The sequence below is a fragment of the Epinephelus lanceolatus genome, chromosome 17 (genome assembly GCF_041903045.1).
Source record: "Epinephelus lanceolatus isolate andai-2023 chromosome 17, ASM4190304v1, whole genome shotgun sequence".
Taxonomy (NCBI): domain Eukaryota; kingdom Metazoa; phylum Chordata; class Actinopteri; order Perciformes; family Serranidae; genus Epinephelus; species Epinephelus lanceolatus.
The window spans coordinates 28,081,390-28,108,764 of record NC_135750.1 but is presented as its reverse complement, the minus strand read 5'-3'; the positions used below and the strand labels follow the sequence as shown (position 1 = coordinate 28,108,764).

Genomic DNA, 27,375 nt, shown 5'->3' with positions numbered 1-27,375 from the left:
ATATTTGATTTATTAATACTTGGTGACACTGTTTTTGTCAGGGAAAAAAAGCAAAAAAGTTCAATAAATATTAATGAAAAAAATGGCTGAGGAAGTGACTGTCCAGCAAGTAGGAGATGTCCTCTTCTCATAGAGAAAAGTGTTTTGTATCATGATTCAGAGACACATTTAGGTAACTTTCATGTCACAAGTGTCATATGACTTTTCAAACAAGCAAGAAAAGGCAACTATTGTGTATTTACTGATATGCTTATCAGATACAGAATAATATTCTGCTGGTATTGAAATTCAGTGGTGACCCAAGAGGATACTAAAATAATAATTTTAAAACCCACATAAACTCAAAACTGAGCAGCACATAAACACAAAGGCAAAATGGGAATGTCAGATTAAAGAGTCAGGAAGTTTAGTGTCTACATTTTTTTAAGTAAATAAAACCCAATGTAATTTATTGTATCATAGTAGCTCGAGTAAAACAACAGATAAAAAAAATACAAGGTACGATTCTTAAACATTTAATGGAAACACAGGTATTGCTCTTGAAACATGTCTTAAAAAACCTCTGCACATCTTTTCAAAATATTAACATTAAAAGGTACCCTATATTTCCACAGGATTTGTAAATGTAAAGAAAAATCAAGACTGCAACCCCAAAATAGGGTTAGGGTCTATAAACAGAGAGTGCCTCCAGAGATAGACAACAGATTCACATGAGCATGATAAATAAATATTCCTCCACTTCTGATGACCTAATTGCATCAATTGCTTATCAAAGCCAAGTGTGACGACCCTGTTTCCCATTATAAAATGCTGCACTCACTTCCACATATAACGTTTCTAGGGTCAAACATCTGTTACCGCTTTTTTCCTAGGACCTAATGCACAAATTGTAACTTCAATCGTGGTCTGCTGCTGTATCCCCAGGACAGTTAGAGCACAAGTCCTCTTCATCTGTAAGAGACAAAAAAATACATACATAAATCAGCAGAGGCAACAAAAATAACAATAAAACCACAGCCATGGTGTCACCACTCTTACCATTATAGGTGGTCCCACACCATATGCAGTAAAAATGGATTCCTCTTAAATAGGATGTCAAAATTTGTAGTTTGTCAAAGGACTGTAACAGAGAGGCATATATCAAATACATTTTCATTTTACTGTGGATTAATCACCAAAGTTATGACACATACAAGATGCATTTATCTCACCATATGCCAGGATAATAACTGTACTACACACTGACAGAATATGCCAGTATGTCAACATGTTAGCAAGAAGTCTTTGCACCAAATGTGGGGTCATAAAGTTGGATTACACATAACACACATGAATAAACAAGGTAAACTAGACATTTACAGTTAATTCCACAATCTCCTCTTCCTCCTCCTCCTCCTCCTCCTCCTCCTTAAGCGCATCTTCCTCCTCATCAGTCTCTGCTTTAGGCCAGTACCAGTCTTCCCTGGGGGCAGTGATGCCCTGAAAGATAATTAAGCCAAAAGATTCACACACAGAAACCCCCAAGCGCTGCACCTAAACTGATGTTGAGTGAATTGCCAAAATATACACAATTTATTCCCTGGATTAACTATGATGATGATGTGATTTTGCTGGCGTCTGTGCCAAACAATGCACGTTCCCTTACATCTGGAATATGATCTGTGGGCCAGCCATCTATGTAGAACCACAAAGCTTCATTTATAGTTGTATGTTGTGACACATTTTACCTTTACTGAAAAAACTGTAGCTCCTGTGATTGAAATATTGTACTTGACCATATTGCAATTTTAATAATAATTTGACTAATTGTGCAGCCCCTAGTCTGTATTTATTCTCAGTGCAGAGCAACTGAACAGCAAAACAGCATTAGCACTGTGATGCACTGGTGAGCCTGTGATAAAACCATTATTCCTCCAACCTTCTGACTGTCCAGCTGCTCACAGGCTCGCTGACTCCTTTTGAGATCTCCTTCAATCTTTCGCTCCTCTCTCTCTGTCCTTACTCTTGACCTGGAATTAAAAGCACAAGATTACACACACAGATGTATTACACATACTCTATATTACATAGAGATATAGCGCATCTCATAAGACAGCTGCAAACATCACCTAAAATCTTCCAGAGATTTGGTCTCATTCTGTTGCTTGGCTCGTACTTTCTGACGATAATGTTCAAGTTCCTCCTCTGCTTTTCTTTTCTTCATCTCTTCCATTCCAATGCCACCTCTGTCTGATTTAGCATACAAAGAAAAGTATATAAGAATTGTAAGCAGTAAAACAGTTATGCATTAAATTACAAAATAAATGCAACTGTAAACAGTTAGTGAGCAAAATATATGTATTTGAATTACAGTTACTAATCAAAACACTGATGACTTCAATAGGGTTATATACAAATATATTCTTTTTGGAACAAAGTTCATATGTAGAATATAACAATTATTTTTGTTGCTTTGTATCTTTTCACTGTGCATGAATGGCCTCTTTTAGCATAGCCAGACATTTTTAAACTTTGCTGTCCAGTTTAAAACATTTGTTGGAAAAGTAATCAATACTCTGACAACGTAATTAAAACAGTTACCTTTTTTAATTTAATATTTAACAGGGTAACTAATCTGTAACATTTCAAAGCAAGCTTCCCAACAGTAATCGTTACCAAATACATTTTTGACGTATAAATATGTATAGCCTACCGGTTTTGATATTTAGAGGAATTGGATCAACCCTTCCTGCACCTGAAGAGGTAACAGAGGTTAAAATTAACACAAGCAACAGATGCAACACAGATAAAGAAAAATAAAAAAAGCAAAGAAGAAACTTGCCCTCCTTTCCGAGGCCTTGACCAGCTTTGTAACCCATTTTCTTCAAAAGTGCAAATCCTTTGTTCTCATTGCTGATGGAGTTTTGTAAAGCTGCCTCTCTGCTTTCCTTCTCCTGCTCCTTGAAGGTCTTCTGCCGGTTTCTAATGTTTATCTCCTGTTGTCGTGTCTCCTTCTTCATTGCCTCTTTTACCCGCCTCACCATGCTGACACCTGGCTTCACATCTTGTCTGACGGACAGAAGAACATCGAGGAAGTTATTGGAAAAACATAACAGTGGTAGCCATTGTGAAAAGCAATGATTCTAAACTCCCACATCTATATTTTTGCAACTGTAACACCATTAACTTTAATTATATGGGACTGATAACACAGAGGCAATAATACTACATCATGTAGTGTAACAATTTCTACACCCTCAGGCTTTGATACAAACAGCAGACACACAAAACGTTTACATTTTACTGAGAAATGCATCAGACATATAGTCTTCTTCCTCGTCAGACATTACGGCCGCGAAAAAGAGAATTAATGTACAAAAGAACAGCTGTAGACTTAATTTATAATTCGGTTGTGCCTTTGATATTTGCTTCACGGATGTTTGGTTCGTTCATAGATACATCCCGAGTAGCTACAAGCTATCTAACAAGTATACAGTTCCGGCGGCGCTTTTGCCAAATAATTCAGAAGTAGATATTTATTTTAAATACACAAAGGCAACTGGAAAAGGAAGACACATAAAAAGAAACAACTTTTTTTGAAAAACTGTGTTACAGCAATGTTTTCAGCACATTATTTCCTCTGTTTCACGTCGGGCAGATTTTAGTGTGACACCGCCGATACTCGTCGTCATTCATCCTGGGTTGTCGAAAACAGGTAGGATGAACATTTTGGCTATATGTATCGTACATTTCAGCAAGGTGTTGTCGCAGAGGTGTTTTTGGACATCTAAACGTTTTAAAAGAAGACGATAGATAGCTATAGCTCAGTCTGGGTGAGAGTGTGTAGCCGGAGTTTAGCTTGTTCCTCGTAGGAAGTAACTGTTAGCTAGCTTGGGTTGCTAACCTATCAACAGCTGGAGGCAGGCAGCTGTCAACACAGTGCAGCAAAGTGTTAACGCTACCCAGCTTTGACCTTTTAGTTTGCTACACTTTTACGATAGATAAGCACTGTTTTAAAAACGCCCAAAGCAGTGGCAGCTGCTACATTTTTAAAATCAACGTAACATTTGTCTCTTGCAAACAGAGTAAGGGACTGTTCGTTACTTATGAGGGGGGAGGGGGTTGGTGCCAAAAGGGAGAGGCATGTCAAATGTTATAAGCTCTGGGGAGGGACTCACGCTTTTTTGATTTGGCCTAGGGGAGGGGCATGCAAATTTAAATGGGTGTATATTGTATTCATTTTAACACAGATTTTTTAACACCATTCATCATAGCCAGAAACCGTATAAGCAGAAATTATCATTGGATTTTCACATTTCATGATTGTCCTTGGACACATCATGTGTGACAAATGCTTCCCTCAAGAAAACAAAACACAAAAAACAAACAAATCTTATCTTAAAATAGTGATATTTCATCAAAATTACATAATTCTACATCTCTCAATTTTGCACTAACTAAAGGCTAGTTCACATTACATGATTATCACTGCGATTTTGACGTCGCAGAGGATCTTGAGAGCCACCTTGGGTTGGAGGTGAGTCGGCAGATACTCTACCACGACGAGCCCTCATATATGAACAAGCCTACGAGCAAGTCGCCCCCTCGTCTATGACTGGGACTGGATATCTGTCATGCTAGAAAACTGGAGAAGTTTGACACGACTGACAAAGAGCATCAGCCAATGAGAGGCGGGATATGTCCCACGTCAGCACGCAGGAGGACGGAAGAAATGTGAGGAGGACAAGCCGCAGGGTTGCCAGGTCCAGTCGCTTCTTGGGGCTTGCTTCCATAGCTCTGGTTGCTTGTTTCTCTCCCGAGATCTGACAACACTGACAAGCCGGCAAGCAACAACAACAATGGCGGTGTCCACAGGAGGCAGATCTGATTCAATACTGGGAAGAATATCCAGCCTTTACAATGTGTCGTGTGCAAGTTAAAAAACGTAGTTTGGTGACGTCACCGCGTTATCTGGGGCTCTGTTGGCGAGGGCTCGGTGTAGAAATCTTGTGGTGTGCACACAGATCGTAACACAGTTGGCGAGACTCCCGATGACAGAAACACACGTTGCCAGGTATGAACACTCAAAAAATTACGATAGTCTCTGTGATGCAAAATTGGGGTTAAAATCGTGTAATATGAACAAGCCTTAACAAGCATCCAAGGACCCTCGGAGTGAAAAATCAAGGCCTTTTTCAACTCCAGGATTTTATCTTCTTTCGTAAGTTTAAAAATCTAACAACTTATTGATTGCGGAGGGAGGGTCATGCAATTTCTGCTAGTTACTCAGGGAGGCTTAAGGAAAAATATTTGTGGCTTCGGAGAGGGTCCAAAAAGAAGTCACACCCCAGCCACCCCTGTACTCTGATAAGTAAAGAACAGTCCCAAAGTCTTAGCAGGGACAGTAAATGTCAGCAGATCTTCAGTAGCTGAAGTACTGTTATAATACTTAATATAGGTGATTGGATGAAAGGACAAATAGGAGAAGAGACATCTACTGACAAGGCACACTCCGTAATAGAACATTTCAGAGGGGACGATTTACAGCACTGTGTTAAAAGGTCCTCGCCATGGAGCTGGCTCACAGTCTGCTGCTCAACGAAGATGCCTTGGCCCAGATCACTGAAGCAAAGAGGCCTGTCTTCATCTTCGAATGGCTCCGCTTCCTGGATAAAGTGCTTGTGGCAGCAAATAAGGTGACTTTTCAGTTTTTGGCATTGTTTTCCTGAGTGCGTTTCATTAGAGGCAGTGTGTCATGTTGTTGTGTGATTAAATGGCAGGTGGATGTGAAGGAGAAGCAGAAGAAGCTGGTGGAACAGCTGACAGGACTGATCAGCAGTGCCCCTGGGCCGCCAACAAGAAAACTGCTGGCCAAAAACCTTGCTACCCTCTACAGCATTGGTGACACCTTCACTGTTTTCCAGACTCTGGATAAATGCAATGAGATCATTAAAAGCAAGGATGACACACCTGCATACCTACCTACTAAACTGTAAGATCCCATTTAATTGCAGCAGTGTTTATTTTCATTTGCTGTTTTTTTTAACACAGTCCCTATACAGTACATATTCTGCATGACATACTGCACATTTGCATTAAGCTATAGGCTGTTCAGCTCTACTTTGAGTGTTTCAGATATATTCTGTAGGTGGGCCTACAGAGGGTATTAGCAGTTAAGCCAAATGATAATCTGCAGAATGACATTTCATGTTTAAAAGGGGAGATTAAGTGTCCAAAGGAGGTATAATGCTGTGTTGTTGCTGGTATTAATGGAATCCAACAGCAGTTGAAGCTGCATCACTGTCGTCCTGCATCCATTATTCTTTCATACCTGCCTGTTTCTGTACAGATTCAGGTTGACTGAGAGGGGATGTGGAGTGCACACAGCCACCAACACTTCCTTGCTAACCCCTGAGCTAATGTGCCTAGTATTTTAACAAAGGCAATAATGTTTGGAGCTTTGAGGTTACATTAACTCATTGCACAGGGTGTTATGCAGTTTTTTTCATCAAAAATCGATAAAATAAAAGCTAGTCTGAATGTTGTCAAAAAGAGGTTTGCATAATGAATGTGAGAATATGTGGAATTAAAGGAAACTCACAGTTACAGCAGTTCAGTTTCAAGAGATAATCTATTTATATGTTCATTTCATTTCTGAGTTCTCATCTGATTATTGCATTGCATTGTTTGTCAAACAATTTAAAGTGAAATATAATGTATACTTTTAGTTTAATGCATACAGTAACCTTTCTTGCAGTGCTGCAGTGGCATGTGTTGGAGCCTTTTATGAGAAGATGGGCAGGATGCTGGGAAGCTCCTTTCCAGACACCATTAATAATCTTTTGAAGGCATTAAAGAGTGCAGAGGTATAACTTTTAAGAGTTCAAAATTGGGAGAAGGAAAAGCACATTAAATTTTCTTACAGCCAGAATGTATTAGGTTAAATTGTATAGTAGAATATAGGAACAGAAATGGATAAGCAAAGACTTGTATTAGTCAGAAATAGATGTGACATTTATTTTAATTCTCCTGTTTTCACATTTACTTTGCTGATGTAGTCACAAGGCAGAGGAGAGATCCTTCTCAGCCTGCAGAAGGTGCTTTGTGGACTGGGTGGAGCTGCAGCTTCATGTCACAGAGACATCTACAAGAATGCCCGCTCTCTACTTACAGACAGGTCCATGGCTGTACGCTGTGCAGTAGCAAAGGTTGGTCTGAGAAGAATGTTTAATGATGCTGTAAAAGAGTTACAAATTACACATATTTGTGCTATGTTGTTTAATGTGACCAAACTCAAATGTGTTGCGCAAATCTCCACCCTATTGTGAAATATGATTTCCTGTTCAGAAAACATTTGTGTGGCCATTATATTGCAAAGATATGTATGAACTAAGCATCCATATTGTTTGTATAATTGTCAGAATAATTAATGTTTCCTGTACATGCATAATGTAGATGTTACTAACAGGACCCCATCTTTATTCTTCTTGTCTGATCAGTGCCTGTTGGAGCTGCAGAATGAGGCCGTATTCATGTGGACCACAGAACTTGAGAACGTGGCCACTTTGTGTTTTAAAGCCTTGGAAGGATCTAACTATGGTGTTCGGGTAGCAGTGGCCAAACTGCTGGGGACAGTCATGGCCACTGCCCTGATGCCTAAACAAGCAGCTGGTAGGTTATAGAGTTGATTTGTGCAGTTTATGTTTGGCTCCTTTCATGTTAAGTAGACTAGCTCACCACTTTTGTTCTTTTGCCTTTAGTGATGCGTCAGAATGTAAAGCGAGCCACTTTGGAGGAGGTGCTGGAGCTGATGGCCACAGGCTTTCTGCGTGGTGGATCTGGCTTCCTTAAGAGCGGAGGGGAGATGTTGAAGGGGGGAGGCTCTGTCAGCAGGGAGGTGCGGGTCGGCGTCACACAGGTGAGGTGAATTTTCAAACACGACACAAATCCGAACCTGTGTTGTTATCTTCAGCCATTTCACACATGATCTTTCTTCAGGCCTACGTTGTGTTTGTGACTACACTTGGTGGTCAGTGGCTGGAGCGCAACTTTGCCACATTCCTGTCCCACGTTTTGGACCTAGTGTCCCACCCACGGGCCACACAGACACATGTTGAGGCTGTGTACTCGCGCCGCTGTGTCTCCTTCATGCTGCGTGCCACCCTGGGGGGCTTACTTGGAGAGAAAGCACAAATTGCAGCCGGCAAAGAAATCTGCCAAGCCATCAGCAAGCAAATGAGGGCTGTGGGTAAGGAGGATGGGGGGGAAATATCACGGTTCAGAGCATTACAGAGTAAGTACTCATCCATTATTATCACTTTTAAGTCATCCTTCATTTTAGTTTCTACAATTCTTGCATGGTTTGCACTTGTGTTGTATACAGAGATGGTTTTTCTTTTCTCTTTTGTTGTGTGCGGAGATGGCTTTCCCTCTTTCTGCTTTCCCTCTTGATTTCTGCCTTCTTTGCTTCTTTCGGATCACTCTTCTCTTTCTTGTCTTTTTAACCACAAGCAGCATCATAATGTCAGTAACATTATCCATTGCCAGCTCAGCATTTGAGTTACTCATGCTTGCATTATTGCATAGCCGTCATGGCTGTTTGCTCTTCTATTATTGCATTACAATCCCTAAGGAGCATGACATAACTCTCTCTGGCTGTTGACATCTGGCTTACACCAGCAGAAAAAACTGCATGTGCCACTAAATTCACAGACACATAGTAGGAACAAGCCATTCCCCCCCCCACGGCAACATGACATGATATTTGCAAGTTTGTCCATCATTTGGTTTTTATTGATTTCAGTTCCTCCAAATTTCCATTTTTTTCCCTGTATAACAACACATCAATCATTTTTTATAATCACTTCATCTCATTCAGGAAGGATGATTCTTACTCTGATTTGCTTTGCAACCTTTAAACTGATGTAAACTACTGTATGTCAAACATACATTCTCTTGTTCATATTGGTGTTAAAACAGTATTTTAAAAAGATGTTGAATGTTGATGTCTCTTGAGACGTGGTCCTAGGCCCTTGACGATACTTGCTGCTTGTAGTTGTTTTTCAACCAGCTGGATCTGTGAGACTTCTTGAAAGTAGACATTGTGACTATAACTTGTAAAATGTTTCCTGGAGACATGATGGTTGTGGGACCTCCTAGTGTACGTTCCCTCTGTAATCTACAGGCATGACTGCCACAGTTAAAGGAGCAGCTTTAAATCTCTTCCTAAAGTCATTTAATTGACTTTTTCCCTTCATGTGATCTTGACTGTGGCCTTCATAGAGTTCTGAGGATTTAAGTACTTGATAAATGACTATCAAACCTGTTAATCAGCAATTTACATGAATTCTGATGAAGTCACTTTTATCCTTTTAACTATATTTGTTTCCTGTATTGCACTTTTTTTTATTAAAAACAATCCTCAGAGCTTTGTGTTTGTGGCGTATAGCAGTGTGTTCTCCAGTAGTGTAAAGAGAAAAAAAATGGCAGATCGATGATGTGTGACAGCATTATATGGACTAATGTGGCCAGACACTTAGGTTATTACCACATACTTTAATATAATATGTCAGAGGATCATAATTAATGTTACAAATCTGACAAAAAATGCCTTGTTGTTGAGAAATTGTTGAGAAGTTGCATTTCAGTGCAGGTCACCTTATCCATCAATGCTGCACGCACTGCATCATAACAGTATCATATTTTTAAGGGTTTTTCATTTTGTTCAACTTCCCATTTTTGCATTTTATACTGACAAACCCTTCTTTTTTGTATATTTCCTCTACCGCATGTTTTTCCAGAGGCAGTTGTGAATGACATCAGTGGAGAGAACAAGGCAGGGGCAGCGGATGTCTCTGCCAGTCAGCATGTCATGGTGTGTGCCCTCAAAGAGCTGGGCAGTCTGGTTCAGAGCTTGAGTGCCACAGCTTCACCACTCATCCAGGAGCCTTCTATTGGTGAGGCACACAAAACATTGAGTGGGATACTTGTTTCAGCGCTCTTACGTTTCTGTTAACACAAGATGGGATTATATATAGATGATAATGCTCCTAACGGGATTGAAAACTTGCTTACTTAGCCAACATGTATAATGTTAGACAGCGTCTTCTCTAATTTTGGTAATATGCTGTAACATTTCAGTATACAGTAAAGGTTCTGTATGCAACATTCAGGGCAGCAAACCACTATTTGCTATGTAAAGATATAGTGGTGTAATTCATCAGTAATACATCCAAAGCAGAGAATGAAGTCACACTTGCGTTCCGTGTTGTAATCAAAGCTTCTCTGGGGTTTTGATGTGAAAAGTTGGTCCAGCCAAGTCCCATGTGTGTATCCTGGTAGCTAGTCATTACTGCTCTGCACTGCATTCATACAGCAGTTGCCACTGATATTGGGATGGCAGTGTCATGGAAGCATATCGCCCATCCTCTGGTTCCCCCCTGGTCAACACCTTAGCTCTGTCAGCACTGTTGCCAGTGTTAAGCACTGTTTAATATGTTGGACTTTCCAGCCAGAGGGAATGAATTCAGACTGGATTCAGTCACAGTTGTAAACATATTCCACGTCCTCCTCTCCAGGACTCCTTGAAACTGTGACCTCGGTGCTGCTGCACCCAAGCATGGCAGCTCGTTTGGCCGCTGCATGGTGCTTGCGCTGTGTCGCCGTGGCTCTGCCATATCAGTTGACTCCGCTGCTGGACCGCTGTGCAGAGAGAATCAACAACCTGAAGAGTTCACCTGAGGCTGTGAGCGGCTACAGCTTTGCGATGGCTGCTCTGCTGGGAGGCGTGCACCAATGTCCGCTGGGTATCCCCCACTCCAAGGGCAAGGTGTGTGGCCTCAGAATGTAATCTTTCGTACTTCTCTTGTAGATCTATCATTTAGGTCTTTCTGCTTATTTTAGCTGTACCAGCCTTAGTGATTGCATCATATAAATCTACAGGTTGTCTGTGTTTTTTTTCTTGTAGTTGGTAGTGAGTATCGCTGAAGACCTCCTGAGGACGGCTGCTCAGAATAGTCGACTGTCCCTGCAGCGCACACAGGCTGGATGGCTGCTGCTGGGTGCCCTTATGACTTTGGGTGAGCCTCCCAGACATCTCTCTCCTATCTCCTGGCACTGATTTGTCAACAATCTCCCCCTCTCTCACTGACAACATTGCCAATATATTGTGTTTGTTTCCAGGTCCCTCCCTTGTGCGCTATCACCTTCCCAAGATGCTGCTGTTGTGGAGGAACGTGTTTCCTCGCTCCCAGAAGGAGCTGGAAGCTGAGAAGGCCAGAGGAGACTCCTTCACCTGGCAGGTCACATTGGAGGGCAGAGCTGGAGCACTGTGTGGTAAAGACACACACCACCCTGCATACCTGAACATGCTCTATGATGTTAGTAGACAAAATTCTGACTTTGCCTTTCTTCTGTAGCCATGCGTAGCTTTGTGGCCCACTGTCCCGAGCTGCTCACAGAAGATGTGATCCGTAGACTGATGACTCCCATTGAATGTGCAATGACCATGATGTCACAGTGAGTGTGACACTTTCAAGTACAACTGCCTGTTGACAACATAAAGACAAAAAAGGATTTTGTCTTTGTTGCAGGATTTTACGATTTCTGTACTCGGTGTTTATTAATTTTGTAATGTATGATATCTGTTTCCTGCATTTCTTTCACTTTGTCTATATTATATATCTAATGATTGTTCATGTGTTTGTCAGTGTCCCTGCCATCATCAAGGTCCATGGTGCTCACCTGAAAGCAAGTGCAGCAATGGTGAGGCTCCGGTTGTACGACATCCTGGCTCTGTTGCCTCCCAAGACTTATGAAGGTAACACAGTCACTTCTGCTTTTTTCACAGAAGTTAAAGACATTTATTATGGAGGGTGTTTAAAAAAAAAAAACACTATTCTCCTTGTGTAGGAAGCTTCAATGCCCTCCTGAGAGAGCTGGTGGCAGAGTTCACTTTGACTGACAACTCTGCCAACACTACAACCTCCTTGCTGCGCTCTCTCTGTCACTATGATGACAGTGTGCTCATGGGTTCCTGGCTACAGGAGACTGACCACAAGTGCATTGAGGATCAGGTGAGTAGAATAATCAATTATATGAAAGAATCCAAGATATAAATCTTCTACATAATGAAGAATTGGTTACCAACAACTGTCTATACTTTAAAGGGACCAATTATTATGCTGCTTTTCAGGTTCATACTTGTATTTTGGGGTTCTACTAAAACATGTTTACAGGGTTTAATGAACCCTGAAATGAACAACATCACAACCAAGATTACATGTTTCCCTGCCATTAGCATGTAGCTACATGTAACAGTGTTTGTAATGTAAAACACTTGCAGTAGTGTGCCTGGAGTAGATGACCATATAAAGAAATCCGTCATCTGATCTGATGTCATCTTGTAGCCCAAGTAGAAAAAAACGCTGGAAACACAATTTTTAAAAAAAACTACAAACCTTTACATCATTACTTGAAACTTTGGCCACATTTAATAAGGACATCTGACATTTAAACATTATATGTAGGACAGAAAATAAGGGAAAGCATGATAGATCCCCTTTAACATTAACCATTCATATCTGATGTCTTGGTCACTGTTGATACAACTGCGTGATCACTCCCTAAACAGCTACAACCCAACAGCGCGTCTGGCAGCGGAGCTCTGGAACACGATCCCTCCTCCATCTACTTGCGTGTTCCTGTTGGCGAGGCCATCCCAGGACCTCTCCCTTTGGGTGTGTCCGTCATTGACGCTTCGGTGGCTCTGTTCGGTGTGGTTTTCCCTCACGTCTCCTTCAAACACAGGTGACAAGTTTAGTTGTTGCTGCAGACATGTGGACGTATTTGCAACACGTCAACATCTTGCATCTTATCTGCTGTGATATTTGTTCACTTGTCTGTTATGTATTTATGTTCACTGTTGCAAAGCTCTTAATGACGTGCTTGCTTAACTGACTTTGTGTATAATTCAGGCTGCAGATGCTGGACCACTTTGCAGAGTGCATAAAGCAGGCTAAAGGAGTACGACAGCAGGCAGTCCAGCTGAACATCTTTACTGCAGTGCTTAGTGCCCTCAAGGTGAGAAAACTCCCTTCATATCCTCTTCAGACAGGAATATCATGTTTCAATATTTACGTAATTAGAAATATGTATCTCTTCCTCACTGAAGGGTTTGGCTGAGAACAAAAGTACTCTGGGTCCTGAGGAGGTGCGTAAGTCGGCCCTGGCCCTGGTGATGGGAGCGTTGGACAATCCCAACCCCATTCTGCGTTGTGCTGCTGGAGAGGCCCTGGGCAGGATGGCTCAGGTGGTGGGCGAGGCTACTTTCATCGCCAGAATGGCACAGACCAGCTTTGATAAGTAAGCATTTCTTATCTGTGTTATATTTTTCTTTCGTCTCTCTTTATTCTGCTATTATTGTTCTTAAGATCAAGGGAGACCTGGTGAATACATCACCTTTTATAATCAGTCACAGAAAACAAAACATTTTAACATTTTTTTGTAGGTGTTGTAGATGTTTTCAGAATCTAAGTTCCAGTCTTTGATAGTCTGCACATCTATCTTGAACTGAATCTAGTTTACCTCTCTATCCTTGGCTTTAATCATGTGATCCATATCTCTCTCCCTCCTCAATTTCCAGACTGAAGTCGGCCCGTGATGTAGTATCAAGGACAGGCCATTCACTGGCTCTCGGCTGTCTGCATCGATATGTTGGAGGAATTGGCTCAGGCCAGCACTTAAAGACCAGTGTCAGCATCCTATTGGCTCTGGCCCAGGATGGCTCCTCTCATGAGGTCCAGGTACAGTGAATTACTCAGGAGGAATGGATTTTAAAATTCACTCACAGTTGATGGAGATTAGGAGAGTTGGAGTGGAGCTGGATTATAGATTGATTTACATGGATGAACTTTGCTGTTTTTTTTCTGTTGTATTTGATTTGTAAATATCAGAATCTGTGCTTTACACATAACTAATTCTGGTATCCTCCATCTTTTTTTTTTTTTTTTTTAATCAGACATGGGCTCTGCACTCTCTGGCTCTGATCGTGGATTCTAGCGGTCCCATGTACAGAGGCTACGTGGAGCCGACACTCTCTCTGGTACTCACCCTGCTCCTCACAGTGCCACCGTCTCACACAGAGGTGCACCAGTGTTTGGGGCGCTGCCTGGGAGCACTCATCACCACTGTGGGACCAGAATTACAGGGTAACTGTGGCAGAAATAAATTCACAAACCTCACTGTAGCTCATGAAAGCCATGTAATAGCCAGCAATGTACCCTTTCATGGCCAGCAGGTGGCAGTGTAAGCACACCACAGGCCACTGAAGTGGACTTGAAAACACTAACTCTAACTGTTTAAAATGCTGTTTCTTTTTGTCTCTCTAATCTGTCATTGGGTTTGCAAGGAAATGGAGCCACTATCTCCACCATCCGCTCGTCCTGCCTGGTTGGTTGTGCCATCATGCAGGATCACTCTGACTCCCTTGTGCAGGCAGCTGCCATCTCATGTTTGCAGCAGCTGCACATGTTCGCTCCACGCCATGTTAACTTGTCCAGCCTGGTGCCCTGTCTCTGTGTAAGACATATTGTTTCACACTAAGAATATGGTAGTTATAGTATTTCCCTATTGTAATCACAATTTCATTCTGTGTTATGGGATCCCTGCAGGTCCACCTGTGCAGCTCTCACCTGTTACTGCGCCGTGCTGCCGTGGCTTGCCTGAGGCAGCTCGCTCAGAGAGAGGCTGCAGAGGTCTGTGAGTATGCCATGAGTCTGGCGAAGAGAGCAGGAGACAACACTACAATCAGTGAGTATATATTGTAAACCTGACAGGAGCAGCCTGCTCAGTTGATATACCTCAGTGAGACACTGTGGCTCTTACTGTGTTGATTTTGTCTTGTGCTTTAGATCTGAACATCACAGAAACCGGTCTCGAGGGCGTTCTGTTTGGCATGCTGGATCGGGAGACAGACAGGAAGCTGTGTTCTGATATCCATGACACACTGGGCCACATGCTGTCGTCTCTTGCTGTGGAAAAGCTTTCTCATTGGCTGAAACTTTGCAAGGATGTCCTGGCAGCAACTACAGGTAAATCTTCAAAACAGTAAAATATGACACATTACCATTTTCTGTCTCCAAGAAAATTAAGGCTGGAACTGAAACTAAAGAACATATCACACAGCAATCAAGTTTATTTTGCTGCCCAATCTCAGTTCAAATGCTTGTGACTAAATCTTCTTTGAAACCCTTATATCATCAATGTGTCAATCTCCTCTTTCAGATGTAGGAGGAGCCGTTGTATTTGAGGTGGAAAAGGATGAGGAAGACTCTGAGAAAAAAGACGAGATGGACGACGACACCATGTTCACAGGCCTGGGTGAAGATGACAAGTCCAAGCCCTCCGTAGCGCCGCGCTGGGTGACACGGGTATTTGCCGCGGACTGCTTGTGCCGCATCATCCTGCTGTGTGAGAATGACAAAGCGCACTTTGACCTGGCAGCTGCACGTTCTGCACAAGCCAAGAACCCCAAAGGTACCGTTCACCATGCTGCCAGAACAGAGTAGCTCACTTCCAAGGATTTGTGATTGATTTATGCCTCCTGTGATCTGTTGTCTGTGCTTCAAATTAATTTTCTAAAGTCATTACCAGTATTAAAAGTGTGGCTTACATAAATTAAAGGAATTGATTTTTTTTACTAACCAGTAGCCTAGCTGTTTTTAATACAGACTGTCGAGGTTGCTGGAATATTAAATGTTGTGTGTGCTTTTATGTAAAGATGGACCAAAGCTAGAGGTAAGGTAGCAAAAGTGGGAGGGATTGTTTTCACCGTGACAGATAAAAGAGCCAGTATTTAAATAAGCTCTTCCAAAATAAGGAAAGATTCCACAGGTTAGATAGTAATAGCACAGTGTGGTGATTTTGCAGCTCTGAAAGCAGCTAAGCCAAAATTTTGATTGGGATTGAGTGGATGGTTCCTCTGCATGCTGGCGTGTCCAACTAATCCTTTGAGAGGTGCACTTTAGCTAATACTCAATTAAATCTTAGCCTCAAGGTCAATATACAGTTTCTTTGGAGTCACTGCAAGCACGCACTGAAACCCTAAAAACTGATTTGTGTGTCTTGTTATTTAATCTTCAGTATATTCTCACAAAGAGGAAGGCAACAATTTTACCTTCTCATTTACATGCAACCCATCAGCAGAGGATTACTTAAGCATTTATTCAACAGTGACTGGCAAATGTTGAACAGAAATCTCTGATAAATTCTATTGTCTGATTGATTAATGTGGCTGCTCACTGAGATCTCATGTCTCACAATGATTATGAATACATTTGTATTCCTCGCACAATCCTTATCGGTTTTCTTTCTATCTTTCTGTTCATTCAGGAGATCAATTGGTGCTCCATTTGTCTGACCTCATCCGAATGGCCTTCATGGCAGCCACAGACCACAGTAACCAGCTGAGGATGGCTGGCCTGCAGGCCCTGGAAGACATCATTAAAAAGTTTGCTTCCGTACCAGAACCCGAGTTTCCAGGACACGTTATCCTGGAACAATACCAGGCCAATGTAAGTCAGATTGCATAATGTTGCAGATGTCCCAAATTAATAGTGATGCAGCAAATGTGAATCAAAATCGAAGAAGTGAACATTGTACTATTCTTGAATGCATTTAGGTCGGAGCTGCCCTCAGACCTGCATTTTCACCTGATACACCATCTGACATCACAGCTAAGGCATGCCAGGTAAGGCACCCTGCTTTGTTAACAATTATTTAGAAGAAACCTTTTAGCAGCTGAATTGGTTACAAACCATTTCACTTTACTGCCCTGTTTATACTATAACATTCAATATAATGAGCAGTCCTTACATATATTAAAGGTTCTGTATGTGTCTTTCAGAAAATACTCATTAATAAGAGAACTGCCATCAGCATCCTGTTCTCATGCTCGCACTCTGTAGGTGTGAGCGAGCACCTGGGCATTGGCTAGTAACAGTGACATGACATAGGCGTACACAAGACTGACCTAATTGACTGGCATCATGTTGATAACACGCGTTTGCAGTTTAATTTATCAGCTAATGTAATGAAGTAATGAACTGCTAATCCATGCAGGGTAGCTTTACAGCTAGCTGGCTAATCTTAGCATAGGATATGGTTAGCTAGTTGGCTGCTCCTGCCTTACTTCGCTATTGGCTAGTAGAAAGGAGTCATTAGTTATACACCTTTGCTTTGTACTGTTACATATTTTATTGTTGCCTAAATCAACATTATTTGTCATAATGCATAAATTAGTTTCATTGATCATGTTAGCTGGTTAAGTAATTACGCAAGTTAGCCAACTAACATAGCAATATTGTTAGCAAACAAGCAAGCTAAGGTTAGCCAGCTAGCTGTAACTAAGCCAAGCTGCATGTATCTGGCATTGGCTGCTTTGTAACATTAGCTGATATATTAATTTGCTAGTCAGCACACCCTACAGATTCTCCGTCGCACTCTCCGCCACTAGGACACTACTTGGCTGGGAGGAGAATACACATTCCTGCAGCCCTAACTGAAGGTCCGTCTCAGCCGGGCTGCTGCTGCAAAACGTATTTAATGCAAACACAGTATGTGTGGACTCAGTTATGGCGTTTGACGTTTGTGAACTCCATTTATAAGTTAATATCTGTTGCACTTTAGCACTGTAGCAGAGGCAGATTAACAAAACCTAGGATAGGGAAGGAATGGCCCACCTTACTCTGCCTTACTCTGGCTCTGATTGGCTTACACTGACATTCTTACCCTAACCAGTCCTGCTCCTCTTGCCTAAACCTAACCAGTCCAACTAACAAAGGCAATGAGTACTAGCCAGTCGTAGGGAGAGGAGGGCAGGTCTTTTTTTTTGCAAACCTAGGATTCGCGAATTTGCCTAGCGGAGCTGAAGACAGGCAAGGCACTCGGGAACATGTTGCTTGAGGAAACTGAGAAAGTGGCACATGGTCTTGCAGTCCGTTCGCAAATGGCAATAAACAACAGCTAATACATGTCAAAAGTTTCGTACAGAACCTCTAATGTATTTGATGATCTCAGAGGCTTTTGTAGCTATGCTGCTCCAATGGTTATTAATTACCGCTGCACAGTGACTCATCATCCCCTTAAAACCCAGCAGTGTCAAGTTTTCTTAATGCTCTTTGACTTATTTCATACTGATGAGAAGAATGTGTGACAGTGGAAAATGACAAACATGCCTGTCAGCAGTATTACTAAAAAACCCTTCTCTCTGTGACATCCCCCTCCGTATCTCTGGCTCAGGGTTTTTGCCTGCTGAGACTATTTCTGCTCTTTCTTAAAGCCGATAGCTTGATGTCAGGGTTTCTCTTTTGTAAATGGAATAACTGACTAAGAACAACATAGAAAACAAAATAAATACCCATGATACAGAGAATAGTGTAAATAAACCAACAAGGTAATGAGATGGCTTGCAAATTCCATTTACATCATAACTGACTTGTAATTGTCCTTCACCTGCTCTTGGTTGCCTGACACTCTAATAGCAGTTCTTCTCAGATGGATGTAATATTATAAATGCATGCTCCACTTGCACAGCCATAACACGTCAGCCTTATTTATTAATAACTGTTCTTTGACACCCCCAACCCCTTTAATGATGACTAATCAACCTTCAACACTGTTATGTAATGTGGGTTTTTAATTTTTCTCATTAGTTGTAAGGGAAGTAGTAGCTAACAGGCTGTGGGTGCTGTAAATGTTCATTTCGTTTTACCATTTATTATCTTGACCCCTTTATGTGACTACAGGTGTGCAGTACATGGATTGGCAGTGGCGTAGTCAGTGACCTTAATGACCTACGGCGAGTCCACAACCTGCTTGTGTCGTCGCTGGACAAAGTGCAGGCTGGAAAGGGCTCATCCAGTCAGCTGTACAGTGAGAGTGCCACCACGATGGAGAAGCTGGCTGTGCTGAAGGCATGGGCTGAGGTGAGACTGAAGATCAGAGCGCTATCCTATAATTGTTACGCCGCAAGTGACAAAGCTGACTATACACACTGGCTTTCTCTCTCAGGTTTATGTGGTGGCGATGAAGATCAAGAAAGAGGCAGAGTCCAAGCCTGCCAAACCAGTCCGAACTGGAGATGAGGACGAGGATGACGAGGATCTGGGTGCCGACGTGCTTCCGCCCGACAGCCTCATCATTTTGGTGCAGCCAGAGCTGCCCTCGCTGAGCCGCCTGTGGCTGGCCATGCTGCGAGACTACGCTCTGCTCACTCTGCCCGCTGAGTTTTCCAGCCAGCTGCCTCCTGACGGTACAAGTCAGACTCTTGCCCACAAAAATCTGGATCAAATCTCTTTATAAGTGCGGACACATGCACATAACAATGCAGGCTTGCAGTGTCTCTAATAGTACATGGATATTTAGCCCACTTCAAGCTCTAGTTTTTGAGTGCTTTGCTCTAGTTTTGGCCCTATGAAAGTTGTGATTGTATTCTCTGGAGAGCAACTACAGACAAAAAAAACTTCAGTGTGATTTGAACTGTTTTTAATAAATGTCAACAAAAACAACAGCAACAAAACAACAACTATCAAATTACCGTTTTGATGAGATGTTTCAGCAGATTGTTGGAGCTGTCTTGAGGCATGTGTTCTTAAATTAGAATTTGTCATTTGTTTACCAGTAGGCGAAATATACTTCATATTTCCAGTGGCCTAAACATAAATATATAATTTAAGAGCATATATTTTAATATCTGTGTGTCTACTTTAATTAATGTGGTGCATTTGTAAACAATTAAAATCACATTTCGAAGTAATATACTCAAAGCAAATAATTTCCTATTTTTGCGTGTCTGTGTTCAGGTGGAGCGTTTTATACTCCAGAGACTATAGACACAGCAAGGCTCCACTATCGGAGCTCGTGGGCCCCTGTACTGCACGCTGTGGCCCTATGGCTTAGCAGCACTGGGTTCGGAGCTGATGAAGAGAAAGAAGAAGTCCCCTCAGCTGTCTCCAAGGCTCCTGCCATCCCTCCAGCAGCCTCCTCCACCACAAAGACTTTCGAGGAGTCGGTCAAAGACAGGATGCATCTGATGTTGGGTAAAGAGTCACACATCATTTGTGGTATAATGTATTCAGGTTACTGTGTTTTTGTTTCAGACTGTTTGGCTTTAACTGAGATGTTCCTCGAGAACACTCAATACCCCCAGGTATTCTTCTAAAAATCTGAACACCTTTTCATGGTGACTGCTTTTTGTTTACCTTGCAGCTGTGGGTCCACCTCGCATCTGCTGACAGTAGAAGGGATGGTGGTGGACAGAAAAAGAGAAAAGCATGAACACACCCTAAGTGCATTTCTGTGTTCTGTCTCTCAGGTGTCAGTATAGAGTTTCTTTGCTTCCCCCGGCCCGAGGAGCCCATCGAACATGTGATGTCCTGCCTGCGCGCTCTTTTCACTCTGCTAGAATCTCCATGTGCTAAGCACCATATTGCAGAGGACCAGGTAAAGACACAAGTCGGAGACGAGGAATTACATACGCAAGGAAGAGAGACATGTTGGAAGATTTGTACCACTCTCTTAGAATTTGACATTTGTTTTAAAATGTATTCTGAATTACACACTCAGCGTGACATCTGAAATAATATTTAAACTGTGCTGCAATTTATACCTGCATTTTAGGAAACAGAATTTGTTTTTGCTTAGGCTATTTGTATTTTTGAAACTGTTTGTAAAATTATTTTTCAATTTTTCAATTAAAAAGCAGCACAACTGTCAAATGTTCACAGAAATTCAACCACTGCATAAATTAGAAATTCCAACTGACAAAGCACGACTTTGTAGTTGTTTCATTGCTTTAGTTCAAGTGATATATTTACCAGTGACTGATCATCACCTTAGGGCAAGTATCTGATAAATACAACAGGGTCATGTGATATTTACTGACTTTACGAGGCAGCAAGGATCGCTCCAACGCTCCACTAAACAATTGACCGCTGCACAATGGATAATGGGATATTGAGAGCTTCATACGATACATAGATTGTGTCCCACAAATTCAGTAAAAAAGCAGGTTATATTCCTCAGCTGCATTTAGTGGAGCCTTTGAAATGGGACAGGTCTTTGTCGGCCAGTGACGTATTTGGTCTAGAGGTGTGGACTTGAGAGGATCCAGCCGTTAAACTGGGACACAGCATGTGTCCGTCTGGTGCTGCCATGCAGTCATTACAGTCTCCTGTCACAGAGTAGAGCCACGTGCTATGTTTGTGTGCTTGGACACACAGAGATATCGTTCTCACCTCTTGCCTGTTTTATATAAAAATGAAGATTTTCTGTTGTTTGAATAGCAAAAAAACCCCAAACAATTTATGTTAACATGTAGTATGAAAGTATTTGAAGATGTTTTTATGGTTTATATGGAGGTTCACCTCCGCCAGTGTGATGAAAAAATGATCCTGTCAGTCATTATAATGAGTTTTGAGTTTCTCAAAATGATAACATCTTTCTCAAAATAATGAGAAATGATACAAAGTCATTTTTCTGAGAAAGTTTCTTATTATTTTGAGATATTTAGTAAATTATTTTGAGACATAAAGTCATCATTTTGAGAAAATTCTCTATTATTTTGAGAGCATTTCTTATTATATTGAGATACAAAGTTATTTTAAGAAAATTTCTCATCATTTTGAGACACTAAGTCATTTTTTTGAGAAAGTTTCACAATATATTAGGATACTAGTCATCATTTTGAGAAAATTCCCATTATTTAGAGATGCTTAATTAGTTTTTTTTTGACATAGTAACTCAATATTTGAGAACATTTCTCATTATAATGACGTGGAATATCCTTTTTTTTTCATCACGCTGACAGCAATGGACTTCCATAGCATTGTAACATAACGCTGAGAAACTCTGTGTAACACTTGCCCATTTACCACTCTGATAAAACACCTGCTCGTGGACCTGTTGGCAGCACGCCAGCACAGAGGAATAGGACGTGTTGGGCATTCTAAATATCAGTGTTCACATTCCCAGTGTTTCCCAGTGGTATAACTGTAAATGATATTTCTGTTGTAGCTGCTGGCAGTGGAGCTCCTGAACGTGCTTCACAGGCTGCTGTTGACCCGGGATCCTCCGGCTGTACAGCTCCAGGTCACTGCTGTCGTACAGGAGACCATCAGGGCTGCGCAAGACCATCTGCAGCGACAGAAGACCAGCAAGGGTCAGGAACTAACACATTCTACAGGTTCAGCCCTGTTTACATTACATTATACCTAAACACTGTTATATTCTGAATTTTAGTTTAAGTTAAGTTAAGTTTTCTCGTCAAAGTAAAGCTGTTTAAATTATGTAGCTGTTTGAGTGATCTAGGTCACTGTGTCATTTTGCTCAGGCAAAGAGGAAGAAGGCGAGAAAGATTCTCAGCCCAGCCTTGGGGAAGGAGGAGACACAGGGGAGCTCGTCCCCGGCAAGTCTCTGGTGTATGCAGCCATGGAGCTGCTTGTGTTCATCCTGGTCCGCCACTTGCCACAGCTTAACACACGTGTGAAGGAGTCACCCAGCCATGTGCCACTCAGGCCTCAGCGACTACCAGAGGAAAGTGCCCTACTGGTGGCAAACACTGTTTCCATCCTGGCAGAACTCCCCTCGCTCTGCTCTCCTGCTGGTGAGGCCTGAAGCAAACTGCACACACACACACACACACACACACACACACACAGAATATGAAAAAAGACAAAATCAAATCTCTACAATCACGGTACACATTGATAGCAAGTTTCTGTTCCAGCTTGGATGTTTTATTTAGAATTAATTCCGTTCTTGGCCCGCATTGTTCAGGTTTGTGTATGCTAATGATAAATTAAACTCTTAAACTCACACAGACAAGGCTTCTTTGTGCTTTTCAGTTATCATAATAAGGTATTAGAAACTGCTATATGCATTTGTGTGAGATTAAGAGTAAGTATGAATATTATTAGCATAGCAATGTGGTGTTCACGCTTAAACAGTTTCTCACACAGTTTCTTTTGGCCTTTTACAGGAAGCATGACCATCCTGCCCACGGTGCTCTTCCTAATCACGGGTGTGCTGAGGGAAACTGCAGTTAAGACTACTGACAATTCGGTGCCTGTGACTGTGTCAGCTGCCCTGCAGGGCATCAAGACCATCATCACCTCCCCTCTGGCCCGGGTGGAGAGCATGCAGACACAGTGGACCGGCCTTGTGAGGAGCAGCCTGGCGTCTGTACTCGAGCACTCACAGCCAGGTAAGCAAATACACACACATTTGATCGTGACCTCAGGCCTTTTTTTGAAGGGGGGCAAAAAATTATGACATTGTTTGTTTGTGTGCGACTGAAGATGAGTCCAGGCCTGACATGGATGAGGTCAGCATGTTAACAGCGATCACACTCTTCCTGCTGTCAGCCAGCAATGAACTTGTAGGAGTCACCGTCCTGCAGAAGGGCTGCATGGACCGCTTCCGAAATGCCCTCAACTCTAGTGATCCCTGGGTAAGTATCTGTGTGTACAAACACAGCTGAAGTATGAGAATCTCAACCTGGACAAATTTTGAATGCCCCGTCAAAAAGTGTTTTCCAGATTCCACCAAGTTAAGTGATTCATTTTTACCACAGGTTCAAGCACGATGTTACCAGCTGCTGTTGTCAGTGTTTCAGCATTCCAGCCGTGCCCTCTCTACTCCGTACATCCACGTTCTTGCTCCACTCATGGTGGAGAAGCTGAAGGCAGTGGAGCGCAGTCGGCCAGGGACTGCTGCCGAGCTGCAGGCTGTGCAGGAGGGCATCAGGGTCTTAGAGAATCTGGTTGGCATGGGTGAAGAGCAGAACCGTAAGTACGCCTTTGCCTAATGGACCACTAAAGTACTGTATTTGTTCCATTAAAGCGTTTAGCTCCATTAAAGTAGGTCTCTTAAAGTATTTAGCTCAGTGCCTTTGGACGTGTGCTGTCAAAGATCGGAGCAGTAGAGCATTAAATGCTAAATTTAGAACCCCTGCACTGGTTTACTGTCAATTTCACTATTGATTCCAACATTATGCTATATTAGATATTCTATATTATTTATTTAAATTATACATTTTGTGTTTTGTTTCTCCTGTTCATGCACCCTCTAGTTTTTATTTCCCTAGTAATGCAAAAAACACTGCACACTCACAGAAAGTTGATTGATTTCATAGTTTATTCCATGTTTGGTGTTCAGACTATTTTTGTTTGAGATGCAGCTTGTGCTATGCATTGCATATTTAGGGCTGCAACTATGGATTGTTTCTGTTACAAATTCATCTGCAGATTTTTACTTTGATTAATCCATTACCCTATAAAATGACAGCAATCAGTAAAAAATATCCATCAGAAGTCTTGTTTTGTCCAACCAACAGTATTCAATAAGAGTAAACAACAACAATAAACAATAATAAGTGCTGTATTGTCAGTAAAAAGGAACAAGGAAAAGCAGCAAATCTTCAGTCTGGTGAAACTGGCACCAGAGTTTGGTCATTTTAGGCAATTAAGAACATTTTCTGTCGATCATCTTGCATTTCATGACCCATAAATAGTTTCTGTCCATCCAGTGTATATGTCAGTTTATTTCTTGTAGTGCAAACAGACATCTTTTCAACCTCTCCAAGCCTTTCCAAATGTGTTGTTGGCACCACTATCGCAAAGACAACTGGATTCCATTTTCCTCAGAGCCTAGCAACTACAAACAACACATTAACAACATTAATAGATAATATTGATAAGTAGGCAGGTTCTGTTACTTATTGATTTAGCAGACAGAATGCCAACTGACTGTCAGATAGTAACCCTCTCCAGTCCAGCAGCTCTCTCCATTGACTGAAAGCCTGCCGGATGTTCACTCTTGCTTTACCTCAGTTGTTATCACTCCCTTTTTACCGACTTTACTTCCTCTCTTAACGGGGCTCTTTTTCCTTTTACAGGTAGAGTTTTCACAGTTACTTTGGTTTTTCCACTATCTGCCATTTCTGCTACTGTGGATAGTAACTGCAAAGAACTTACATTGACACTCCTAGGCAATGGACCCTTATCACAGCAGACATTTTGACATTTCATAGCAGGAAAATCACAGTCGTATTCAATAACAGTAATGACAGCTGGATTCCACTTAGGGGAGGCCCTGGTATTGTGCATGCTGGCTCAGTGGAACAGCATACAGGGACATTTAATGGGACTGAGCCGTTGTTAATGTTATCAGTTTTACCTGTGCTTTCCCTACTGTGACAAGTCAAAATGTCTGCTGTGAAAAAGGCCCATTGAGGACAGCTAGCGATGGCTACTGGGGAAAACAAAAGCACTGTCTTTTTCATGTTTTGGTTGCACAATGGTTGACACACTTCCTTTGTGCAGTAAATCAAGCCTTCATTTTCCCAGGAGATGGTACCTGGTGGCGGACAGAGTATCGTGAAAGGCTTATAGGGAACCAAGAAAAAAACGTGTCCATTTCCTCTCTCAAATCTGGCACATCTTGTCTACTACGTATAAATTATTGATGCAAAACTGTGCTTCTAGCATCCCTCAGTTGTTACTTACTTAATACATATATATTGTCATGCAGATATAGAGATACACATACCTGATCCTGGTTGCTTTGATGTTACTTTGGCGTATTCTGAGACACATTCGACAGTATGGTGAATTGATCTGTCAGGGGCTTTTGGTAAACACTGTCTTGTGGTCTCCTGAGTTGGATTTGTGGCTTCGCTTCCATTTGTGTTGGAAGTGCAGTTAAACTCTCCCCATGCTTAACTGAGATCTAAGTCGTTTTGCTGTTAGTGATTATGTTTTTTAAGGTCTCATGTTATTATGTGTTTAATAGGGGTGCAGTTGCTGGCTCTTCTTGTACCAACTCTCGTCTCCTACCTTCTGGATGAAAATGCCATCTCCTCTGCGCCCCAAGTCTCCAAAGGCCTGCATGATTTCGCCCTTCAGAACTTAATGCGGATTGGCCCCCTCTATCCAGCTGCCTTCAAGATAGTAATTGGTGCAGCACCTGAGCTTAAAATCCGTTTGGAATCTGCTATACGGGCCAACCAGGCCAGCAGCAGAGCCAAAGCTGCAGCCAGGCAAACTCAGCCGACTGTGCAGGCTGCACCGACCATCAAACTCAAGAAGAGCTTCTTCTGAACTCTCCAAAATGCACTGCACACTCTCACAGCCTGAATTAATGTTATTGTTTTAGGTCTGTTTTGTTGTCTGTCAACAGAGAACCACATGTCATGTCTGCGTCAGCCACAGTTTATGAAGTGTATTTATTTATTCTACATCTCATTTTTGTTTTTGATGGATGAGAACTTCTCTTTAAGTCAAGAAGGAAATTATGTAAATATTAAAAAGCTTTTGAATGTTAACTTTAAAAACAAAACTCACTTTAAAATCTGTAGGAAATTGTGTGAATGTATCATTGCATTTATAAAGGGACACAATTTACTTTTTTTGTCTGTTCGTATCCCTCACTATCCAAAAGCTGATGTTTACTGTGCCACTTTTCTCTGTGATATTACATCACTGTGAACATGGCAGTTATTATTTGTTCCTTTTGATTCCAATCATGCATGTTTGTTTAATGGACCTGGTTTAGTATATGACCTTAGGGTCTGCTGATTGTTACAGATGTTTTTTGGGTTGTTTTTTTTTTTTTTAAGTTTTTTGTTTCCTTGTTTGAAGAGGCGATTTTCTCTTAAATTATTCTGTAAACCTTCCTGCTACTTGTTCTTAAACACAACTGAGAAAATCACCTTTTGATTGTTAATTTGAGCCTAGAATGAGATTTTAGTAGAGCCCTTTGAATAATAAATGCATTATGTTTTCAACTTGTTTGGGGGCAGAAATTGTAATTCTCACAGAGACAGTTAATTAGTCTGTTGATAAATGGGGGGGATACTACATCATTTAATTTATGTGCTGCATATCATACAGACGGTTGTGTTGCCAATAACTGATTTTTGATCCAAATCTGCTTATGTGTAATAGCTACATGAGTGAGTGAGTGTCAGCTTCCTTCATACATTGGCAGATTTGTTGAAATGGCTATGTTACACTGCACCTTCATTTCTTTGAAATGTGAATAAAGTTACTTTGACCTCACTGTGCTGATGTCTTTGTTACACATTTTGGCCTTGGCTAAACACAGTTTTTTTTAAATAAAGACTTCATTTGGGACAATAGAAACCTACTATATAAAAACAAATCTCTATTAATGCGAAATGGATCATAAATAATATCTTGGTGAGCCAGTTAAAGGACAATTGAGATTTACTTAGCGACTCACAATTCCTCAGCAAATTTGGTACACCAGTAACTCCAAAGGAGCGTGCCTTAGTCATAGATGCAATCCCTTATGTGGTCATAATGCTGTTGAAAGATG

The 27,375-nt window shown here is 41.6% G+C and overlaps 2 protein-coding genes across 9 annotated transcripts; one reads left to right on the top strand and one right to left on the bottom strand.

Moving 5' to 3' along the window:
* Nucleotides 1-501: 501 nt before the first annotated feature.
* Nucleotides 502-3,428, bottom strand: gpatch11 (G patch domain containing 11). The gene is made up of 8 exons (XM_033612842.2): nucleotides 3,277-3,428; nucleotides 2,822-3,048; nucleotides 2,693-2,734; nucleotides 2,109-2,229; nucleotides 1,919-2,009; nucleotides 1,360-1,479; nucleotides 1,039-1,120; nucleotides 502-951 (listed from the first exon to the last, which is right to left on the bottom strand). Exons 1-8 carry the CDS (start codon nucleotides 3,324-3,326, stop codon nucleotides 896-898), a joined length of 789 nt encoding a protein of 262 aa, XP_033468733.1. The 5' UTR covers nucleotides 3,327-3,428; the 3' UTR covers nucleotides 502-895.
* Nucleotides 3,429-3,637: 209 nt separating this feature from the next.
* Nucleotides 3,638-27,095, top strand: heatr5b (HEAT repeat containing 5B). Of its 8 annotated transcripts, none has more exons than XM_078176257.1 (36): nucleotides 3,638-3,694; nucleotides 5,511-5,675; nucleotides 5,760-5,971; nucleotides 6,737-6,845; nucleotides 7,038-7,187; nucleotides 7,479-7,650; nucleotides 7,740-7,897; nucleotides 7,978-8,272; nucleotides 9,780-9,935; nucleotides 10,557-10,807; nucleotides 10,946-11,057; nucleotides 11,161-11,313; nucleotides 11,397-11,496; nucleotides 11,688-11,797; nucleotides 11,890-12,053; nucleotides 12,611-12,786; nucleotides 12,954-13,059; nucleotides 13,151-13,341; nucleotides 13,622-13,781; nucleotides 13,997-14,186; nucleotides 14,387-14,556; nucleotides 14,649-14,787; nucleotides 14,889-15,068; nucleotides 15,262-15,513; nucleotides 16,369-16,550; nucleotides 16,658-16,726; nucleotides 18,783-18,962; nucleotides 19,048-19,288; nucleotides 19,839-20,075; nucleotides 20,351-20,478; nucleotides 22,051-22,219; nucleotides 22,367-22,639; nucleotides 23,015-23,239; nucleotides 23,334-23,485; nucleotides 23,609-23,822; nucleotides 25,828-27,095. In XM_078176257.1, the coding sequence occupies exons 2-36, from the start codon at nucleotides 5,550-5,552 to the stop codon at nucleotides 26,133-26,135; spliced, it is 6,210 nt and encodes a 2,069-aa protein (XP_078032383.1). In that variant the 5' UTR covers nucleotides 3,638-3,694; nucleotides 5,511-5,549; the 3' UTR covers nucleotides 26,136-27,095. The 8 variants fall into 8 exon arrangements, with proteins under 8 accessions (XP_078032383.1, XP_033469036.2, XP_033469037.2 ...); XM_033613145.2 differs by having other exon boundaries at nucleotides 3,646-3,694; nucleotides 5,438-5,675; XM_033613146.2 differs by having other exon boundaries at nucleotides 3,661-3,694; nucleotides 5,501-5,675.
* Nucleotides 27,096-27,375: the final 280 nt, after the last annotated feature.